The following is a 24991-nucleotide window of genomic DNA, read 5'->3' as shown; positions in this document are numbered from 1 at the left end:
TCCAAATTTGGGAAGAAGCACCCATTGGTGAAGGGGAACCAATTTTGTATAAACTGTGTTGTTTTAACCCCCTGGGACAGAGGGGTGGGGCCAAATAGGGAAAATAGAAAAATAGCTTTGAAATCCTTCTTTTCCTGTAGGAATGACAGGATTATGTCCATATTTGGTCTAAAGTATTCTTGGGTGAAGGGAAACTAATTTTGTATCAACAGTGGGTCTGACCGGCATTGCCCAATAGTGGAAACATAGCAAATTCTTCAAAATCCTTTTTTTCATGTAGGAATGACAGTATTTTGTCCAATTGCATATAAATATAACCCCTGACTAACCATGAAACACATGTACAGCAACATTTGGCTATTTCATCTTCAATTTTGCTTACATTTCCAGGTGAGCGATACAGGCCTTCGGAGCCTCTAAGTTAATGTATTAGGACCTGTCGTCGCCAGGCGTGTACAACACGTGAGAGTTGTATATAAAGGTAATGTGGTAAAAATAGAGGGATCAAGGTCAACGTACATCTCCACTACATGTCGTGTCAATTATATTACCACACATCATCAATATTTACTACCCAGAGTTATTGATATTTTAGTCTATCCCTAGGAAGTTCATTTTGTTTTTCGTTTAAAGTTTTATTTCAGCTTCTGTTACACAATGTTCTTGTCCTTACTGAGGTATGATCTTATTTTTGATGTATCTGCTCACAATTAACTACGGAACAAAACTTTTATTAAATTGTAGATGATGTTGGGCATCATTCATATGTACACAAAGGAAGAAAACACAAAATATTTATCAAACAGGATTTCTTTTTTTATTATTTATCCTGAATTTAACTTTCATAAATCGTACCTGAGAATGGAACATTCTGGTTGTGAGCATAGACATTAAGTAGTTACAATGAGCGAAAAACAAAGGTTATGATAAGTGTCACCTTCTTTAAAAAGAATGTGTCTGAAGCTTAATGAAACAATCTTAGCACGTTCACAACCAAAATACAACAAAAACCAATACACATAGGATCGTTCATGAACAAGAAAAACTCACTCATAAGAAGTTTTCCAAATAATGTATCTAATTCATGCCAAGCATACCATCTCTTGATAAATTCCAGCCGATAATATTCAAGTTTAAGTTAGATTAGCTTTGTCACAATTACCGAAGCACACCTTAGTTGTATTATAGCGTTCCATGGTTTGTGGTTTTGGCTTGCAATGACATTTTGGTAACTTCATGTTGGACAAGTGCCATGAAATGTAAACATATAATCGCCAAGTGTAGCAAAAAAATGAAAAAAGCACAGTTGTATGGAGCACACAGAGCAGATACAGTCAACAAGGAAAGTAAGTAATTTATAAACAATTGTGTTGATGTGGAGATCAACATATATACAAAGTATAAAAGCATCGAAATAGTCCACTAATAATTAATAGTTTATGTATATAGATTTTGTAAAAACAAATGCTAACAATCAGATATTTTGATATATGTTGAGTAAACTAACTAGAACTTGTGAAACGAAAATCAACAAAAGAACAAATGTTATGAAAAAGTGTTGATGTACGTTGAATTGCATATTTTCTTCTGATTATATCAATACCTGTAGTTTATAGACAAATATTACAACACAATGCAAGGGACTCTTAGATCAAGTTTGCAAAAAATGGAATCTGCCAATATACTTCCAAATCACATTGTCTTCCTTTGAGATAGTCTCTGTGTCTACTGTCACCAAATATTAAATAACTGTACAATTGATCCCCATATAGTCTCACTGGGATAATTGAAGGTGACTATTTCCGTTTTTAAACAAAGCAATGGTATGTAATAAGGATAATTTTGCAATCCTTTTGACCTGCTACCTCTCCCAAAAATATGAAATAATCAAGATTCAAGAATGATTGGTCCGTTTGTCAAGCCATGACAATGACTGAATTAAGTTCTGTTTTAGGCAGTGATTGCATTAGATAACGACCTATTCCAGAAAGCCATTCCCTCATTCCAACAATTTTATCAAAAACCAGAACCAAGTTAGCAGTATTCAGAAGTTTCACCAATTAACTAATGACACATGAATACAGCTTACAGTACAGTGTCAAACTACAACATCGAAATGATATTAAAATCACATTTATAACTTAATGTTCAGCGTTGCTTATCTTTATCATAACAAGCTAAATGATAACTTAACCGGACCAATTTATATAAATTTACATTCAAGTGTATGAAGAAAAGTGAAAAAAATACAGGACTAAACCAGGGCTTAGACAGTAACTTTGGCGTGCAATGTAAACCTGTAATAATATGCTGTAAATACAGGACTAAACCAGGGCTTAGACAGTAACTTTGGTGTGCAATGTAAACCTGTAATGATATGCTGTGTATAAGTCAACTACTTTGGTTTACTGCCATCACTGTAATCATTTGATAATGTTCCACACAACAAGATCAGTAAAAGCAAAACTAAATGACCAACACCTTCAGGACTGAAAATGTGACTGGATAGTTCATGATCCTGGTAGTGTTGTAGAACATTGACAGGTTAGGCTATTAAGGAAACAGTTTGTGGACAATTAAATGCACAAATTGAAAGTAAGGTATAAAAAAAGATTTTTCTAAATGCGAAAGTGATAGACATTGACGGATATAAAAATATTTTTTTGAAAAATGCATTCTTGTAAGAAATATATATGATTATAATGTAGAAAAAATAAATAGTACAAAGTAAATACCGGTCATATAATCTTGAACACATGTATTTATCATTTAATGACACCTTGGTATGTCACCTACATTTTTTTGTATGCAGGCCTCAAGCTCAGCCATATTACTGAGATATAACTTCAGTGACATAGCTTGTGTTAAATTATGTAAAAGATGTAGAAAAGACATTATCAGACTGATAAAGACATGTACATATGAAATTCCACCCCAACCCTTTTTACACACATTGCAAAGAAGCTACAAATGTTGGGACATTTCTACAAAACATATTTCAAATTTCACTGAGATGAACTTTTGATATATTTTAACTTCTTACATATAAATAAATCTATAATTTAATATACATTCTGCTCTTTTTTCTTTTAAATGCAAGGAAATCAGAAATGGGACATGACTCCTATTGAAAAAAATATTGCTTTTGTACTGAGCATGTGTGCCAGAAATCATCAATATCAGTGGAAATCGTAAGTAGCAATACTTCATGAACAATTTTATGAAGGAAAGGGACACAAGTCTCAAGAAAATCATCCAATTATCCTAATTAAAAATAAATATATAGCATGTGTCTCGAGACATCTTCTTGAACAAATAAGCAGATATGGAGAAAAAAAATGGTCACAGCAAGACACCCTGATTCCAGTTGATCCCTCCTTCCCCACCCCTCACCCCTGTCATCTTTGTCCGTCATTTTGTGTCTAGTGACACATCAGGTCTGACAATTTCATTTACCTTATTTAATCACAATTGAAAACCTTCACACTGATATCACAGTTATGACAATTAACAAAGTTTCAAATCCATCCCTATAATTTATATATATGTATAAGATTTAAAGGAGTGTAAACCTGTGGAGGAATGTGCTACGATACCAAACACGTCCATTGTAGAGTTATGTACCAGACACATGTGTACTGGAACATGACACGGTGTAACAAAGTTTTCCTCAGTTCTGTAACCCTGTAAACTTGAACACCCATGCCCATCGCACTTTCATTTCATTGATAGAGATGGGGGGTATGGTCACAGTGACCCCTGACCCGACTCCAGGCGTGAGGGTCAATTGTCCACTATACCCCAACAGAGAAACCTTGGAGACAGGGGAGACAACTGGTGCCCCTAACTTGAGGACGTTGTTATCCGGCCAGTCTAACACGATAGCGTATACAGACGTCCCATTAGGTGACTTCTGGGAGGTATACCTGTCAATAGGAAGAAATTGGTCCAGTAACGTACAAGCCCTATGTAAAAATAAGATCTTTTTAATTGATGCTCATGGAAGTCTCCTTATTGATAATAAATTAGAGACAAATTTACAACTTCAATTCAGCTATTAGCTTTATAAAAGTGAAAAGAGTGTAAACCTCTAAAGTTATGTTATGGTACAAAAACCTAGTTTTGTTCATAGCTGTTATGCTTACATTGTAACACATTTCACAAACCCCTCAGTAACAAAATTCTATCAAAATGAGGCCAAAGTTATTCAGTTTACATGTTGACATATTGTCATGATGAAACACTTCATCATCAAAGCAACAGTGCACGTTGCATTTGATCGAATTCTGTTTACCATGATCAATGGAAATGCTGTGCATTGTAAAATTGTGCAAGTTTCTTTAAAGAGGAATTACAATTTCAATGTTTTTTTGCTTTGAAAATATAATTGAAACAATGAACTAACATGAGTCTTATTTGTAATTGATCCTATCATCATAAAGTAATTTTCAAGAAACTGCAACATACAGTTTCATGCCAGAAGTATTTGTGATTTGCCCAAATTTATTAAAAATTTCATACATTTTTACCTTTTTTCTTTTTTTTTTCTAAATAAAAATCTGAAAATATTTTCATAAATTTGTTTTAACTGGTTTTCAAGGTATGACAAGTTATTAAGATGAAATCGATTTTACAATGCCATTACATGTGTATCCTTTGTGTTACAAAACAATGGCGATGCAATTTTATTTCCAACAACAACTATTAAAAGTGATCATATTTTGTAAATAACTTTACGGAAAAATATTAAAATATTGGCTGATAAAACATCAATCAATGTCCTTTACAGTTTCCAATTTCATTTCAAAGCTAGAGATGTATGAAATACAGTGTATATGTGGGCAACTCACAAATACTTTTGGTGACCTTATTTTTTATCTGTATACTGATAGTTTTCTGTATTAATGCTATTTTTTAAATTCTTTATACTTTTTCTAAACAACAAAAACAATTAAACAAATGGTAAAATTTTGGTCTTACCAGACTCCACTGGACAGCGTGTCATTTTGGTGAGACCAGGGTTTTGAGGCATAGATTGCCTCTCCATTTACACCTAACCACTCCCCCATCTGTCGCAGTCTCTCCTCGAACATGGGAACAATTCTACCATCATGAGTCGGCCCAATGTTGATCAGCAGGTTTCCTCCGCAACTACAAATGAACAAGTACATATGTACAATAAATTCCATTGGTTACATTGTTTATATACATTAGAACTGTACGGTCTGACAATTAACACATTCACCCCTGAAATTCCATAATGAACTATTCCAACCTTTTAATTGGAAGAGTTCAAATGTGTCTTCAGGGTGAATGAAATAAAAAAGAAAATCTAAAATTAATATAAGCATGTCCACTCTATACAAAATAAAACATGAAACAATAACGTTACTAATAATTTCTAATGACAAGTACTGCAATATATATTTGTACCTGGTTCAGTGAACCCTCAAAACAACATCCTTCATTTGATTAAGCACTGCATTGACTACAAATGTATGTTTAAGTTCCCCTTTTTCTTCTTTCTCTTAAAATTCATTCAATTACCTAACAAAATATTGCCAAACATGTTTCTCAGACCGGGCTGTGTGTACATTGTGATGGACACAGCTCTCCCGTTAGATGGGCTCACCTGTTAGCTTAGGTGATAACAGCTCATGTTATTTACATTTACTACTGACAGCGACTTCACTAAAACACTTATTAAACCATGTTATTGTTGTAAAGACAACATATGTATACCTGACGGTTGAAGCTATTTCTTTGGTTATGTCGTCCATAGTAAGAAAGTCATCCAGTCTGGCCCGCCGACGATAACCCCATGAATACTTGTCAATAGTCATACTGTTTTCCCACTTCCTCTTCTGTAGCACACCTACACCGTACAATATTCTAATTACTACACAGTACAAAAGGCTGATAACTTCACAATACAACAGGCTCATGTGTACAGTGCAATAGTCTTTAATATAGACATGCACAGTGCAACAGTCTCATTCCTACACAGTATAACAGCCTCATCACTACATTATACAAAAAATGTTTCTTATGTGTTTCACATAGTTGATGAAATGATGAAACGTTTAGAAGATACACAAATATATACTGTTCATATCCAGATACACAAGTTTGAACTGATCACATTCAGGTATCTCTGAATGATTAGGTGGATAAGACTGTATACATAAATAATATGTTTTATGTGTAAGGTAACAACTGTAATGGCTAGATTGATGAAATATCTATTAACTATGACTACAGCATACCTGGGTTGAACCGGTCATCACAGTTCAGGAAGCCACCATGTTTACATCTGATGTTCTTGCCCCATCTGTCATTCACCACCACACTGTCCTTGACTGGGCTGGAAAAAACACACATTGCACAGTATAAAGTGATCCTAATAATGTCATCTCTTCTTAGACTGATCACGATGGCAATTCTAGTTATGCTGATCATAGTATTGTTACTATTACTGATACTGGTCATAATGCATAACGTGTGATCTGTCCTTATTTGTACAGCGTTTTGGGTTAATACTCAATCTGTCTGTCACTTTAGGACCTAGGGCAATCTTAATCATGAGAAAAAAATACAAAGTAACAAAACAGCAGTTATATATTCATTTTGTATGTACAGCTTTCAATATAACAGACCAAGAGGTTTACAATGACGACAAACCAGAGAAGTTAGGGAGTTATATAGATATACCTTTCATTGTAGAGCCAGGCGAGAAACTCAGTGGCATTCCAGTAAACATCTGTGGTCTCCCAGTCTCCATCCGACCAGATCACATCTGATTTGTAGTTGTTCACCAACTCGTAGAGTTCTGGTAAGGTCTTCTCCTGACACAAGTATATGTACAATGTATAGCGTTGACAGCATAATGGAGTTATGCCCCTTACCTCAACATATTATTTGGCCATGATACTACAGTAACTCATGCATACAATCACATTAACATAGTTCTGTAACAAATTATGCAGCAATTATACCAATCCTTAATGTAACAAAATATCTTTCATTTCTCCTCTTTTTTGCATTAGGAGGAAAAGCAATACTTGTGTGTGCAAATTAAACAAATTTCTGCAGTCATTCTGAATGAACCAGTCATGGATTGATCGATATGACAAAAATGGTCAGTTGATATTTGACCTGTTATAATGACTATGGTCTTTAATTAGTTGAAGATACTGATAGTGAAAGTGCCTTGCAAAGGTACATGTGTATACCAAGTCTTATCATAATATCTGATACCAGTATAAAGTTATTTAATTATGATCCAGACATGATTTGAATAGAAAGCCAGCAGATGGACATCAAGCAAAACTATAGTTCTGTAAGTTTCAGTGAGAGGAGACCGGATTAATAAGCAACAAGGCAAAGTTTTGCAAGCAATAGTACAGCTTCAGTACATCATAAACTGAAGTTCAAGTAACATGCATATTTTCTATTATAGTTGTTACCTCATAAACCAGACAAAAGAGTCAACATTTTTCCCTGTGTGGTTTGATGATTAAATAGTTTCACAGACATATACAGTAAATGCAAATCAACTTACTCTCACAAAGTCTTGAGTTTTAAAACCATTTGCTTTATCGCTGAGATACATAGGGTTATACCATTCAAACAGAGAATGATAGGTTCCAAACTTGATACCCTGCTTCTTGCGGACAGCATTAGCCAACTCCCCTGAGGATAACATCACACATATGCATGCATAAAGAAAGTGAAGCAGTAATAATGTTATTGAAAAAATATTAATAGATTGGTCTTTTCCCCTATATTTAATATTTTTGATTACATTTTTCTGCAATTTTATCAACAAACTTAACTCTACATTCAAATACTGTTTTGTCCCCCCAAAAAAGGCAAATGTAGGAAAATCCTAGTGTTTATGGAGACAATGGATCACATTCAGTACCAAAAAATACCTCTATTTTAAATAATAAATCTTTTAAATTTGAGTTTATGATGCAACATGATTCTTCAAATGTATATTGTTAGTAAACTTAATTGTAATGTCTTGTCCTTACATGCAATGATCTGTATTTTTATTAATCATCACCTGCATTGAATTTTTGAAATCTTGACATATCTGTATCAATCTACCTTTTGACAAGACTTAAAAGGCGTTCATTTGCCTCAAATCAGAAGATTAACAACTGTATGGCATTCATATCAGCTATAAATGTTGTATTACAATTGTTGACATCATTGTTTTTATGACAACATAATAATAACGTCGGGTGCCACAGACCCTCACTGGAAGATGACTGTTATTCATTAAATATGCATACATGATAAAACACATTTATTACAATTGTTATATCAAATGAAAAGATTTCAAAACTGTTATATATATCTTAAGTATTGAATTGCTTTCAAATGGTTTCCATAGTCAATTGTTTTGTTGATATACAAAATCTAGTAACTTGCCTACGAGATCCCGTTTGGGGCCAACATCCATGGAGTTCCAGTTCCAAGAATATTTTGATGGCCAGTTTGTGTAGCCTTCATGGTGTTTAGTCACCAAAACTACATACCTAAAAATGAAAATTCAAAATCTTTAAATCATGATCATATCCAGCTAAATTCTATGTAACCTTATAGTCTTTAACTATTATTTACGAGATTGACCTTTATGCATATGGTGAACCATACTTTCATTGACAGGGTTTGTTGAATCTTTATAGTCTTGGTAAATCAAATCTAATCTTTCTATAAAGATTCCAACAAAAAAATGTTCATAGATTCACAAATATAAGGAAACATACAAATAGAAATATTAATATAGAAAAACATCAACAAACAAAATGATGTTATTTGGCAAAATGTTAAAGTAAAACCAAAGTTATCTCCCTTAATGATACCCTTACCACTGCCAACAACTGTAACTCAATGGAGGATAAGAATTGTTTTTTAAACAAACATGGCAATAGTTCAATGTTACCTTTTTAAAAAATAAACCCTGTCTTTTGGGAATTTTTATGAATAAATAACTGACGAAAACAAAAATCAAGAACAGTAGCCTGAGAGTACGGTAAAAATGCAATGGGATTCAAATCTTTGATCATATTACAGTTGCTTTAACCAGTTGATATATAGCTACTTGAAGAGTATTAAATTCCAGGCCCAGTTGAACGAGTTTTATACAGAACAAAAAATTTGAGAGGTTCAAGTATGTACTTATCCTGCATTTGGGTAACAGTTACCCATTTGAGTAACAATATTATACAGAAATGGGATAAAGTGAAACAAAAAGAAACAAATTTATTTGAAACAATTGGAGCATGAAAGGGCATTATTCTTTCAACTAAATCCAATAAACAACACAATGAAGTACATTTGTATGCAAAAAGTGATTAATTCTGAACTTTTTGTGATAAGAAACCATATCACTGACTTTTTTCTCTATTGACTTCAGTGTTAAGTAATAAGTTTATTTCGGTACAGGATTTGAACATTATCTTCTTCACTCTACTCAAAATCATACAATACATAGTACATATAACAGGCCTAATACTAACGATAAAAACAAAATGTACAATATAATATATACTAGATAATGTACGATGTAGACAGATTAGTTCCCTTAAATTTAGATTCAAGATTTTTTTTTAAAGTTCGGATCTGTTATAAACCAGGTCGTCTAAAAAAAAAAAAAATGTATTTTGAGAAGATATCACAAATTCTGGTACTGTTTCATGCATGCTGCTCTCACAGTGAAAGCTTTACTTCTTGATGCTGAGTTTGCCCATTGTCGAAACAGGTTTTTTTGGAATTTTCTCTTTCACTGTTTGATGGCCACAATGTGTTATAAATGGGATCATCAAGTGCAAATGAGACAGACGAGTGTAATTTATTTATGTGTGTGATTGCACGGACTTAGATAGCATGTGATACAATTTATCATATTCAAAAAGATTATAAAAAACTGAATTAACATATTTTTGAAAACAATTGTATGCCTACACGAGTACCTCATTGTATTTTTTATTTATCATGTTTAAAGAATGACACCCTTTTAAGTTTACACTTGTTAAAAGAACTTCATTTCCCATTTAAGTGAAAATGTTTTTGAATGGGTAACTGTTACTCAAATGCAGAATTATTATCCTTATGCACCATTGTGCCTACACAGTAGTAGGCGTAAATGGTTTTAAGGTATTTCATACAGGCTCATGTCAGTGTATATAGTATAAAAATGTGGGTATACCCATGTCAGGAAAAATGTCAATAACGACCTTTGCAGAAATTATTTGTTGAAAATATTGTTGACTTTGTCTGAAAAGTAACATTTGAATGCAGAATTCAAGTGGCGCAAAATTGCAATGAATAATGGAATTAATGAAAAAAACTTACCTGAACATGCATTCCTGAAGTATCCATTTATTGACAATTATCGAGAAAAATGTAAGAAAATTTGTCAAATCTCCAGAATAATAGCATATATTTCCACTAAATAAATCACAACTGAGCATAAAGCCAACAAGGCTGCCTGAAGTTGGGCAAAAGCATGCAAAGCAAGTGCGATTTTACCTGTACACCTTTCAAAACACCTTCAGGTTCTCACTCAGGTAATCTGGCTTGACTTGTATCAATAGCCTTGTTAGCTTTACGAATTATTGTTAAATATCCAATAAAAAAACATGTCATCATTCTTGAGATTTGAAGTATTTTCTTAAATTCTTCTCGATAATAGTCAACACAAGGATACTTCAGAAATGCATGTACAGGTAAGCGTTTTCATGAATTATAATATTCGATGCAATTTTGCGCCACTAAAATTCTGCATTCAAAAGTTACTTTTCAGACAATATCAAGAATAAATTCGACAATTAATTTCTGCAAAGGTCATTATTGACATTGTTCTTGACATGGGTATACCAACCAACTTCCATATTTTTTTCATTTTGGGGAAAAGTTATGAGCCCATCACATACTATATACACTGACAAAGACATGTACGAAATACCTTACAAGTTACAACAACTTTAGATTATGCCCTTTTCATACTTTGCTCCCGATGCGTCGAATATGTTGGCCCACTGATCGGCGTTGTAAAATTCTGCTGTGAATTTGGGAGCAAAATCAGCGTATGTGAAGCCTGGTCTGTAATTTGTGTTCATAAAATCAACTACACCTGGAACCTTCTGCCCTTTCCACAACTCCCAAAACCATTCCGACGAAAAACTCGGCACAGAAAACACGCCCCAATGGATGAATATTCCTATTTTAGATTCGTCATACCAGTTCGGCAAGGGACGAGAATCTAATGAATCCCAGTTAGGTTCATATTTTATGGCAATACAACAACATAATGTACACAATAATATGAATAGACGCGTAGACATCTTCAGCGTAAACGTCGGTGTCAAAATCCAGAGGAGGCTCACATGATTCAGATCAGAGTCACATACACGCTTGACATGCATTCAAAGACTTGCATATGTCCCCAAAATGCAAGTAATAATAATAATAACTTTATTTAAAGAGGGTTACACATTTAGTACAAGACTAATCTTCCATGCAGCCCTAAAACACATACAGTACATGAATGCATAAAGAGATTACATAAAACAATGATATGATATAACTACAAACTACAAACATAATTAATTAATGAGATTACTGTAAACTGACTAATTACATGTGTTGTAATGCCTATGGTAACGTATGTCCAACAATATCTTGCATATACTAACAGCATATGTGGAACCTTACATTATAGGTTTTGACAGTGTCCTGTGGAATTTCAATACCAAACTTTTAATTATCATGAAATTGATAATGTTCATTTATCTATTTAAGTAAAGAGACAATAGGTGACTCTTGAGATTTTTTTTAAACGTGAAGACTGTTATATCATTCTTAATTTGGTTTGGAAGATTATTCCATGACACAACACCGGTATAGCTGAAAGATTTTTTGAAGATTTCAGTGGTGTGTCTTGGTATAACTAGATTATTATGAGAAGTAGATCTTAATCCATAGTTATATGTATCATGGCATAGACTTAGGTTATATTTAATGTAGCCTGGTGCTAAATCATTAAGTGCTTTGTATCCTAATATACAAGTATGATATTTAACTCTGTAATTAAAAGGAAGAGTAACACATTCTTTAAGGAGTTCAAAGTGAAACCTAATAATCAAGGAGAAACAAATATACTCGCGTTTCCCTACATTTGAGATAATAAATTAAATGTTTTAATGTTATGCCAAATAACAGATAAATAAAAAACAATAACAAAATAATAGAGATGATCAGGTTGTCGTCTGCTTCCGTCGTTTTGAATTGTTGATTTTTCTAGAGAAGCTCCGAATAAGCGCCCCCGAATAAGCGTACGATAGGGGAAACTTGAGCGCGTGAGGGCGATGTGATGTTTTATTATCCCGTAAAGCAACCAGGATCATCCAATCAGTATTATACTGGATTTTGAACATTTACATTCTTTTATTTACAGATATGTATGGGTGGCAGTTCGAGCCAAAAACGATTTATAGTATAATCACGGAATTAGATTAAGTCCGTGTTATCTAAGTCCGTGGTATAACGCGCTAAAAAAGTAACGCGTTAGAAGTGACTTTTAACGCGCAAGAGGTGACTTTTAATGCGTTAAAGCTTACTTTTAACTCGTTAAAAGTCACTTCTAACGCGTTACTGTTTCAAATGTAAAAGTAACGCGTTAAAATATGTTCTAACGCGTTAAAAGTCACTTCAAACGCGTTAAAATTCACATCTAACGCGTTACAATGGTAAATGCACTGGCCAATCAGAACAATCTTTGTTATTCATTCCTTGTTTCCACTGCATATCAATCCATTACCCCCTCCCCTATTCCCGTAATTATTCTATTGTACATATTACTTCATTCTTGTAGCTAGTGTTGAAAAGCTGATTACTAAGCAGGTAACAAATTTACTTAAGTGTCACGACACTTTTTTTGTTTCCTTTCTGTTTTATAAAACATGTATTTCGATGAATTGTCAAACAAAATTTGAATAAAACAAAGTTTAAACCAAAAATCGTTTCATAGTTGATGCTTTTGATATTTAAAATAAATAAAAATGTTATGACTAATTATATTTTAAAAAACCCAGACAATAACTCATTTCCACATCATATGTTTCTTTTAAGTAATGTGGAAATGGGTTATTGTCTGGGGTATTTGTTTCAATATGAATAAACAAATCTTCATTAAGTTGGAATAAAATATGGCAGTTTTGATACATAAATAAAATTTCCAGAACCTTAAAAGTGGTGTCGGAACGGAATTTAGAGTTTTTATAATTGATTTTCAGGAAATGCCCTATTTTTTGGGAACTTCAAAAAGTCATTTTTGCTTCATAAAACAATTCCTGTATGAACATAAAATTATCACATATTTTTTTTTCTCCGATTTCCTTAAATGCCTTCGTTAGGTAAGTACAAACATCTTTGAACCCAATGATACTTCACTACAAAGTTTAGTTTAAATCAATTTATTGACTTTTGAAAAAGACATTAAACTTTTTTTTTTTTGACAGATGACGGACATTGCTCCACGGAATACGATCAAATGTCCTAATAACCGTTATTAATGGATAAATCAGCACCAATCTAATCTTCAATTTCCCACAGATTTCTTTGTCTAGAAAGAGACGTTGGGAAATTGTTCGCCGAGGAAGATGCAGATTATTTCTTGTCAATTTTGAAAGACATGTCTTCTGATGTGGAAAACAGCTCGTATGATTGAGGCACACATTAGTTCTATACTAGATGTAAAATACTCTTAATTCATCCCCGAATCAATTCTCACCTCTACTATGTCCTTCCCTGGCCACTTTCTATATGCTATCTCAAAAGCAGTAAACTTGAAAACACGAAAACGTCGCATTCAAACACTAGTAATCAAATCAGCCGACAGGGACGAATATCATTTGGCACAGCATTTTAGATGTACATGTGCAGTGTGTGTGCTGCAACTTTCACATGCATAATATTAGCATTGATATGAACATGAAAAGGCACGAGCAGTCAATTATTCCGAAGCAATCATAATCCAACCGGTAATTATGTGCCGTCAATCCGATCGTGCGTAGACGGTCACCTGAGGGAATTGGTAATGCCTGATATGGGGCCGCCCGTAAAGTAAAACAAAAGTGTANCAGGACCTTATGAGGAACATTTGAAACACACTTTCTTGTCAATGCAGCCGTTTTTTATGACGACATGCATAACATGTGCAATATACTCTACATTTATCAGGATAAATACTCAGGATCCCATTAATTTTCTTCCAATGTAGGTTCTTTCTCTTTTCCTGTCTTTTCTGTCTCATCCTCCATGTCTGTACTAGTCCGCAAAACACTAATTATGTGTGGAATAGACTTCAAGCCCAACTTATTAATAGCTATAAAAAGAACAACAAACTATCAGTCAAGTTAACGTTGAATATAATCTTAGCAATTATTACAATGACTAGAGACATAAATGACCTTCGAACATTTTTAAAATACAAACAAATATACCCTTACAACTTAACAGAAAATCACTCTGGAAACGCTGCAATTCATAAATATTACATATGAATATTTATTGAGATCTGTGGAGGACACATCGTGGATTTCATACACGTATTGAACAAGTGGATACCTTACAAAACCACCTAATTTATATTGATAATCACCAGATTTCACACTAACATCCTCGTGAACCTGGCAACTTTAATACTTGCATACAGTATCATTCATTATCACAATGATACACACTTATCTGCTGTTCCTACCTCTTTCTTATACATTATCATTCTCATTCCTTTAAGGATTCCAAACAATTTTTATGTTCCTTTTTATGTGATAATTTTATGTTCATACAGGAATTGTTTTATGAAGAAACGAGAAAGCAAAAATGACTTTTTGAAGTTCCCAAAAAATAGGGCATTTCCTGAAAATCAGTTATAAAAATTCCAAATTGCGTTCCGACACCACTTTTAAGGCTCTGGAAATTTTATTCATAAATCAAAACTGTCATATTTTATTTGTTTATTTATATTGGAGAAAAAAACCCCAGACAATAACCTAATTTAAATAAATAAGAGTATAGGCACTGGGGTAGACAGGGAAGCACAATACAAACATATCAACATGATGGTGATAATATTATAGCCAAAATACATCCGAGACCACTTACTAAGAGGACAGGGTTATTATTAGTGGACGAATTCGACCATGTGGTTTACAATCTGGCCACCAATGCAGGCGTCTGGGACGAAGTCCTCGAAATCATCGTCTTTTGGGATATTAAGAAAATAATGCGGTTAAGATTTGCTGAACTTCGTCATTTCTGGGCAAAAAAAGAGGACAATTTATTTTACCAAACCCTATTTCTCGAAAAATGATTACTAAATCTCGCCATTCAAGACGAAAACACGAAACATTGAAATGATCCATACGTACCAGCCACCGTAAGCAGAAGTGTTTTTCCTGTCCAAGTAACAATTACAACAACCAAGGTAGAGTATAACTGGTCACAGATGCTCGAGAGGCTATGAGTCTCCTCATCTCGATTCAGAAAGATAGATCACAAATAAGAAAACGTCGCAGAATACGTCTACAAAATCGGATGCAAGAACTGTAACGAATCGTATATCAGAGAAAATGGTAGGGCCGTACTTAGTGAACACCGGAAAGATGCAGAAACCAAAGAGGGAAAGAAACTTTTCCCGACCAGAAAGGAACCAGTCTGAGTTCTAGACCAGGGACCGCGGTGGCCAAGTGGTTAATGACATTCTGCTACCACAAGCCCTCTAACACTGGGTCGCGGGTTCTAGGCCTATACACGTGTGGTAGTCGACAGCTACTGGCCGTAGGTCGGTAGTTTTTTTTTATCCGGGAACTGCACCACCAAAACCTGGCACGTCCTCAAATGACCATAGCTGTTAATAGGACGTAAAACACAAACCAAACAACAAACAACCAAACACACAAAGTTATAGACCAATACAGTCTCATCTAAAAGCTGGTAAAATAAAGTTTTCAAAAATATCTTGTTTTTCGAAATTAGTCCAAAAATAAGGATTTTGGAAACTATTGAAATTTGCTCTGTGTACTAGTTAAAATGGGCACAGGTACCAAATGCGTCGTTAGAGGAAGTTGTACACATGGAGCATGCACACGCAGCATTTCTCCGAAGTAGTTTGGATACTAATTAAGATGATACATAACAATTTCGATTTCTCTATCTAGAATAGGAGGAAAACTCAAAAGCTATTCGGCCTTTCTTTGTTCTTACTAAAAAATAAATTCAAATTTCAACGCGATATTCCCGAGGCATTTATCAACCGATTTCTGCGCAATGCCACACCGCGAAATCATGTTATGTACTGCGATAACTATAACGCACTGAAGGGAGAGATCAATCCGTTCAACTGCTAGATAAAGGAAGCCATCTGGATATGCCACAGCGAGCCTGCGCTTGCTCACACATTTATGGTCAGGTACCTAACAAAGCGTGGTCATTCCCTACATGTTTAACAACTTGTGAACATACGCTTATAGTGTCGCCGAATCGACATCTCTTTTATCTAAAACTTTGTGTAGATACACTTCACTGATTCTTTGTTTGTTGAAGATATCAGAATACACACCGTATTAGTCAGCGATACGTTACACATTAAACCTTAACTGGTTGTGTTAGATGAACCTTTCTTCAGTGGTCAAGAGATTTGTGAGATATCTTGAACACATTTTTCATACCTTTAAATGTGATACATTATTACTATAAACACGAACTTGGATAGCATCTAATCTGATCTAATTCCGTGCTATAACTTTGACCATTCACAGTAAAATCTCATCAGGTGTATAATTTATGCTTACGCAATAAGGTTCAAAGATGTTTTTAAAGTGTTGACGAGTTTGTGAGCTATCTATTGTTAGAACTGATGTTTTTACTTCAAAAGTGATCAAGTGTGACCTTTGACCCTTAAACTTAATCGATCTTTAGTTAACTATTATTATTTTAATAGCCCCATGTTAACATACGTTGTTAAATGAAAACAAAATGTTTTGAAAGATTTGTGAGATATCTTCAGGTTTTTTACTTCCAAAATGAAACATACACATCTGAACACCGAACAATATGAAATATCAGGTATGATATTATCTAAAATTCATGAATATACCTCTTGGTCATGCACAGCTTAATATTTCTTTGGCTGTCTGTTGTCAGGCATAACACCATCAAAGCAAGATGGCTGTGGCTATCTGTATGGGAGTGCACAACATTTTGGTTAAACGCCCCGTATATATATGTAAAACCTAGGATATTGCGACAGTAATTTATGAATAGACTTTACATGGAGTGTCCGGTGGTAACATTGAGTGTTTTGAAAGCAGCTAGACATGTTATAAACATTGAACACTTTTCATTTACAATGTTTATAACATGTCAAGCGCTTTTATAAAGGACATTAAGTTCACTATATCAATCTAGATCACGTATGTAACATGCATTTTATTATTCATGACCTACTTAAGTGTATCATTGGGAATGTTTACCATGTTTTAGTGGTTTTATAGGGCCACATCCATCTTGATTTGAGGCCAATGTGCCTCTCCACAGACAATAAAAGAGAAAAAATGCCCCCGCGTGATCTAGGTATATAAACAAGCTTTAAACTTTAAAGTACTAATCTAAAATATCCAAAAATATATTTGAATTTCGCAGTTAATTTGTGACTAATCAGGGGTTTGAAATGAAGGGTGACAATACTATCTTTGAGGGGGGTCTTGTTGAACTAAAAAACCCAACTCATGTGAATTCCACAAAAATGTATAGATCTATGAATAGTACATCTATGTACTCTTTAAAGAGCTTATTCTAGTTAGATTTGGCGATGTATCAAATATTCCTTATTTATTCAGATGCCAAATAATACCAACATAAAAGCGATACTATAACTACCAATAACATAACATTACAGGAATGATATTAGTGACAAAACCAACCAACATGATAAGGATAACACTAGTAGCAAAAACTGAAACAACATCAGCACCAAACAACTGTACCACCGTGGGTCAACGATAGTATTACCGAGAACATTTGGGGTAGATAGGGAGGTTATCATCATTACATGATTGATGGCCCCTAACTCATTAGGACCAACAAATGGTCGACAATCACAAACACAAAAACAAAGGACACTAAACAAACGTTAAGGTAGAAGACAAATGCCAACTTTAGTATTACAAGTGGCTATGATGACTCATGTTTAAAAATGCAACAGTTTTCAGATAATTTAAAACTGTAGAGATTGTTATTTTTTTCTAAAGGATATTTAAGACATGCAATCTTATTATAGAAATTTTCTCGAGTTGGCTGAAAGACGGGGAGCTATATCAATTGATTTATATGTATTAATGAGTTCATTGAAACATAATGTTAGTACCAAAAACACGAACATGAGAGGCTATATATAGCTATTATTAAGTATTGTCAACATGATAAGCAAAAGGCCAAAGAAAAAACAAATAGCGTTTCCTGTTTTTTGGAAAAAAAGTTATTTTTAAGAATATGTTTAAATGGTTTATCTAGGAGATTAATCTTGATTTGAACATTGCGTCTTTGAAAAATAACTACATTTAGGGTAGGAACGCACTTTGACATGATACACGATAGGGATAATATTTGTGCTAAAAACATTATGATACTGGTTACAAAGAAATATACCAACCTGAAAAGGATATACGAACAAAATGATACCAACATAATGAGGATACTATTAAAACAAATGATACCAACATGATGAGGATATTATAAGTACAAAATCATACCAAGAAGATGAGGATAATATAAGTACAAAATTATACCAACATGGTGAGGATACTATAAGTACAAAATTATACCAACACGATGAGGATAATATTAGTACAAAATCATACCAACATGATGAGGATAATATAAGTACAAAATTATACCAACATGATGAGGATAATATTAGTACAAAATGATACCAACATGATGAGGATAATATAAGTACAAAATCATACCAACATGGTGAGGATAATATTAGTACAAAATCATACCAACATGATGGGGATAATATTAGTACAAAATGATACCAACATGATGAGGATAATATAAGTACAAATCATACCAACATGGTGAGGATGATATTAGTACNCATACCAACACAATGAGGATAATATCAGTACAAAATGATACCAACATGATGAGGATAATATTAGTACAAAATTATACCAACATGGTGAGGATAATATAAGTACAAAATCATACCAACACAATGAGGATAATATCAGTACAAAATGATACCAACATGATGAGGATAATATTAGTACAAAATTATACCAACATGGTGAGGATAATATAAGTACAAAATCATACCAACACAATGAGGATAATATCAGTACAAAAGGATACCAACATGATGAGGATAATATTAGTACAAAATTATACTAACACGATAAGGATAATATTAGTAAAAATTATACCAACATGATGAGGATATTATTAAAACAATTTATACCAATATGATGAATAATACCAACATGAGCAGGACTTTTTCAATACAAATAAAACCGTGATACAGACAATATTAGTTCCAAAACTATGAGTGATACTTTTAGTATCAAAAATATAGAACATGATAAACATGTACATCTGTATAAATTGATACAATCATGTTTGGGAAATATTGCATTACGACGTATGTATGCAACTGCAATTCGGGATTCTTAAAACAGCTGTATCGTGATTATTTTTAATCCGATTGAAAATTAAACAATTGAAATTCAGCATTTAGTTCAAAGAAATGTATTGATGAATAGATCAGCCAATGTCCAGGGTGATACATTGTACTCAACGTAACAAGTCGCACGATACAATGATGAAAACATCAGTTGTTGATCCCTGACACTCATAGCTGATGTGAATACCATTTGAAGGATTATAATATGATATTGCCGTACCGTGGTAAACGTATGATCTTGATAAAATTACCCCACAAGTAAATACAAGAGAACAGAAATGATAAGACACCATGGCCAAAGTCGACTTCATTCAACCATTACTCCTATAAAATCCGTGTACTGTAAGGAATATCATCCATTTTCAGTGAGAACACACTCCATAATTTCACACGTCCAAGTGCATCCTTGGCTGACGTGTCGCCTGTGCGTATTCCTAGAGCGACCAGGTACCATTGAGTAATTCCAAACATAAATCACCATGTATTCTGCTACATCTGTCCCATCATTTGTAACGTCTCTATAGGACATTTTAATAAGGTTACATAGTTTGGTCAAGTTAAAAATATACCAATGTTTCCAAAACCGGCAGGCCGTTTCGTTAACTGTATCTTACAGTCTGCGCAGCACTTCTTCTTGAAAATCCGTGTTATAACGAATGTTCAAGTATTCATTTGACCTTTGCGTCAGTAGCATCATAATTTCTCATTAAAAAGTATATGGTGATGGAATTTTTATAAGATGACAACGGTAAACTTCTATAGATACCTGGTAACCACGGTTGAAACGTCTATGGGTGTATGACGACTGCCGTTAAACCTCTATGGGTGTCATCTTTGAAACAAGGTTCACACGGCTGTCATCTCGCCTGCGTTTCAAACTTATTGCATGAAAACTAGATATGTTCGTCTTCGTAGACATGTTGTGACTTCCGGTTGTGATGGAGTCTACAGAATATGAATTGCTGGACCCACGGACCATGTACTGCTTGTCAGCTGCAGGGCTCAAATCGCTTTGCTCTTCTATCGTTGTCAGAGGTCGGATATATGTTGAACTCAAAACGAAGGTGGATTGAATTTCACCGATATTTTTCAGTAACGCTGAAACATTTTTGTCACGTGCTTTGTTTGCTTTGCTTACAAGACAACCCATGGTATGTCAATTAAATAAATCTCTGATATACCAGGTTGGGGAGAGGGATTGCGTACTCACAGGAACGGTTTAGGCAGGTGTCTTCAAATATCCAATGTTAAAGACAGGCCTCCGCACAGTACTCCCCCATACTTTGTTCGATGCAGAACATCACCGAGAGGATGTTGTCATCGCAGAACAGTTGCCTTCTATCACCCAGATAACCGATTTCCGAGGCCAGAACAGTTGCTTTCTATCACCCAGATAAACGATTTCTGAGGCCAGAGCAGTTGCCTTCTATCGCCCAGATAACCGATTTCCGAGGCCAGAACAGTTGCCTTCTATCACCCAGATAACCGATTTCTGAGCGGGCCAGTGCTTCTTCTGTTAAATGGCTTAACACAAATAAATCCACCGCAGATAATGACCATATACGAGTAGTGTATCAGAGTCCACATTGATGCCTACTTACGTCGCTTTATTGAGTTGTCATGGTAATTCAATATCAACACTATAGAGAGCATACGCGTCGTACACAACACAATTTTAGTGAGAATGGCTGCTGATGTGTAATGCTAAGCTGTTACGAAAATTAATATATTCCAATACCGACTTTCTCTGTTCCTGACGAAGCATTAATTATTTCCTAATTAAGGACTACTACTAATAACGATTGGCTCATGTACAAAATGGTAATTACTATACCTGGAACAGGGGATAGACTATCGATTTTTTTCTGTATTAGAACGCATGGTCACATCATGTGTATGCCGAACTGCTTCTGGAGACTCGCTTCCTCGAACTCGGTTTTTAATATTTGATAAAAATCTTTGAAACATGTCGGCAATATAAGTTATGATTAAAGTAAGCACGCATATAATGTGAACATTCAGAGTCGATGATTGTAAAATATTATTACCAGTACTGTTCAACCAAAAGTTCTCCTTGCATGGCGGCCAGTTAACCATGTTAATGATGCACAAAATTTTGAATCCTAAAACATGTATTAGCCATGATGAATTACTTTTAGAAAAAAACGTAAACTTAATCTGCTTCAAGTACGAGGTAAATCCAGATTGATTTTTCAGGCTCGTGTCTTTTTAATTTCGCTGTTAGCAACGTCGTGGAATTCATTTTCAGATAAGTAACGTTCTATCGAACCAAGTAGTGTTACCTGACAAAATTAATAAGGGTGGATCTATAAATTTATGTCGGGTATATCTATAGGGTTAATGTCGGGTATATCTATAGGATTAACGTCGGGGATATTTATAGGATTAATGTCAGGTATATCTATAGGATTAACGTCGGGTATATCTATAGCATTAATGTCGGGTATATCGATAGGATTAACGTCGGATATATCTATAGCATTAATTTCGGGTATATCTATAGCATTAATGTCGGGTATATCTATAGAATTAATGTCGGTTAAATCTATAGCATTAATGTCGGGTATATTTATAGGATTAATGTCAGGTATATCTATAGGATTGATATCAGGTATATCTATAGAATGAAAATCGGGTATATCTAAGAAGTTAACACAGGCAAAAGATAAACCTTGTTAAATGAGAGCTATGACTGATTCTACAAATAGATTAATATGGAGTATGGAGGTTTTATGTGATGATTTTTTATTAGCCTTTATTAAAATTCGAGTGTCATGTGTGAACTTCTTAGCGATATCCGACTTTAATTAGGATATATAAGGTGACACGCTAACAGGGTAGTTATCACGTTGCATATCTGAAATTAAGTTTACAGATACGAAATTCAATAAAAAATAAAAATAAAAATAAAAATATTAGGGAAACTATTTTTGTATTTTTCATTTCTTGAATTATTTATTTATTATTTTCACACTAAAAATATAAATACAAATGAAACTAAAATAGTTGAAACGTAGCAAATTGTTGGTGATGAGCAGCCATGAAATTATTAAACAAAAACTTTTTTTTTTTTTTTATCCCTGCCAACTTCTAATTAGTTAACCCTTAACCTAAACGTAAGACACTGACAAAACGGCCGTTTTTCACAACATATACTGTCCTATCGTATTTGTTTAGTTTTGTTTTAACAGATTTATCCCTAGTGATCTTGCACATATTTTGCAATATCCAAGAAATGGATTTGAACGGATTTGATAGTCCCCTATTCAAACTACCTATACACTAAAGTTATGATCATTCATGTAAACATTTAAATGCAGTTGTTTCAAGATTTGACCCTAGTGACTTTGAATAAAGGTAAAGATGAATTCGGAACATCTTCTTCGTGTAGTTTTAATTATAGAAAGGCGTATGTAGCATAACCAATAATGTTTATCTATGCTGTTTCGATGACTAGTACGGTACCTGTACTGTTACCTTCATCAGACAAATGACCAGTGCAACGTATGTACACAATATAAAATGTGTTAGAGTTGGCGATATGAAATGACAAAATTCGACATCGATTCGGCTTCGCTATGAGCGTATGTAAAATGTGTTGTTGCATGTGTAAAAATGCCGCAACTAAAACCGATAAATCGATTTGGCTACACAATTATATCTTGTCATAGATGTATTCCGTCTTTTCGTATTGCAGAGTTATCTTCTCTTGTGAGCAGGTATTGATTGTTAAGTCATTTGTTTGTGAGAGAAACGTCATCAATTTTTGAGAAAACGACGTAATTTTCTCACATAAACCAATGACGTAACAATCAATACCTGATCACAAGAGAAGATAACTCTGCAATACGCAAAGACGGAATATACATATATACCTACATGTATCAAACTTCAGAGGTGATCCCAAATTGTACTGTACATCATATGTCCACAGGGAAACCCACGGACAACTATTGTGGGCTATACTTAGATGCAATCAGAATCATTGAAAACGCTTTGAATTAGACTGATCTAGATAGAGCCTAGAACACCAATCTCCAGAATCTATGCCATCAACATACTGGGCAGTGATACATGTATGGGCATCCCGGTGTCTCCCATCGTGACCACTGCTCTGACCAAACATGTCACCAACAGATGCTATAAATTCACGTGCTAGGAGAAATTATCGGCACGATGATCCACCTAGGCACCCTACTGGTACAGAAAGATGATGGAACCTGGAATATTTGCTCTATAGAAAAACCTACCCCAACGGACCAATCTCAGACCTTTAAGTATCACCATCCTTTGCATCAGAAGTAAGGCGTCGTACGTACATTGCTCAACAGATGCGATACAATTGTCACAGAAAAGAAGACAAAAGACAGACAAGAGCAGCATGTAGATATTCGGATTGGCCATCACATGGGTACGACAACTGTGTCAAGGTATGGGATAGAACAAGAAAAGGCCAATCAAGGATAAGAACAAGATGAAAGGGCATGTCGTCATCCCATATATAATAGGAACATCCGATACCATCCAGGCGATATATCGCGGCCAGAGGATAACAGCAGAAATAAAGCCCGCCTAGATGCTTCGTATGCCTGTACAAAATCGGATGCAAGAATGCAAGAAATATGACGCATCTTATATCGCAGATTTGGGGTCCGACTTAATGAACACCGGAGAGACACGGAATCCCAGGGCAGAAAGAAATTCATCCAATCAGAAAGGAAGCAGTTGAAGTCCCATTTAAACAATCGGCAATTACAGACCATCTCAATTAACAAAACCATATCATTGACAGGGAAAACTCCAAAGTATTGGTGTCAGAGAGAGAGAGCAATCCGTTCAATCAGCAAATAAAGGAAACCATCTTGATACGCCGCTGCAGGTCAGTATTGAATCGAGTTAAGGGGGATCCTTAATATTCGTGCATCTATGATTACGCGTTAAACAAAACGTAGCCGAATTGATTTGTCTCGGACAAATAAATCTTACAGACTATGTCTGTACTATTTGTCATACTACTACATGTCAGTGTACATGTACTCCTGTAGCGTATGAATGTTGATGAAAAAGCAGAACATTTCAGGGGAGATGCCGTTTGAAAATCTCCCACTCTGTGAATCCTTAAAGCTCAAACCCTCAGCTCCCTAATATGGGTCAACCACTTCTCGAATATATCCTCATGGTCTAAGCCCAGGATCATTTTTAGGAAACATT

General features: G+C 34.4%; 2 protein-coding genes across 2 annotated transcripts in view; one reads left to right on the top strand and one right to left on the bottom strand.

Moving 5' to 3' along the window:
- Nucleotides 1-24991, top strand: part of LOC110447386 (G patch domain and ankyrin repeat-containing protein 1 homolog) — a 52522-nt gene that overhangs the window by 8416 nt on the left and 19115 nt on the right. The gene's annotated exons all lie outside the window — the stretch shown is intronic.
- On the bottom strand, nucleotides 795-11420 carry LOC110447385 (alpha-L-fucosidase-like). Its single transcript, XM_021493032.1, has 8 exons — nucleotides 11020-11420; nucleotides 8440-8546; nucleotides 7562-7692; nucleotides 6712-6845; nucleotides 6267-6364; nucleotides 5743-5875; nucleotides 4981-5151; nucleotides 795-3926 (listed from the first exon to the last, which is right to left on the bottom strand). Exons 1-8 carry the CDS (start codon nucleotides 11355-11357, stop codon nucleotides 3671-3673), a joined length of 1368 nt encoding a protein of 455 aa, XP_021348707.1. The 5' UTR covers nucleotides 11358-11420; the 3' UTR covers nucleotides 795-3670.

This window comes from Mizuhopecten yessoensis, unplaced genomic scaffold (genome assembly GCF_002113885.1).
Source record: "Mizuhopecten yessoensis strain PY_sf001 unplaced genomic scaffold, ASM211388v2 scaffold3339, whole genome shotgun sequence".
NCBI lineage: Eukaryota > Metazoa > Mollusca > Bivalvia > Pectinida > Pectinidae > Mizuhopecten > Mizuhopecten yessoensis.
This window is presented reverse-complemented; position numbering and strand designations above follow the sequence as displayed.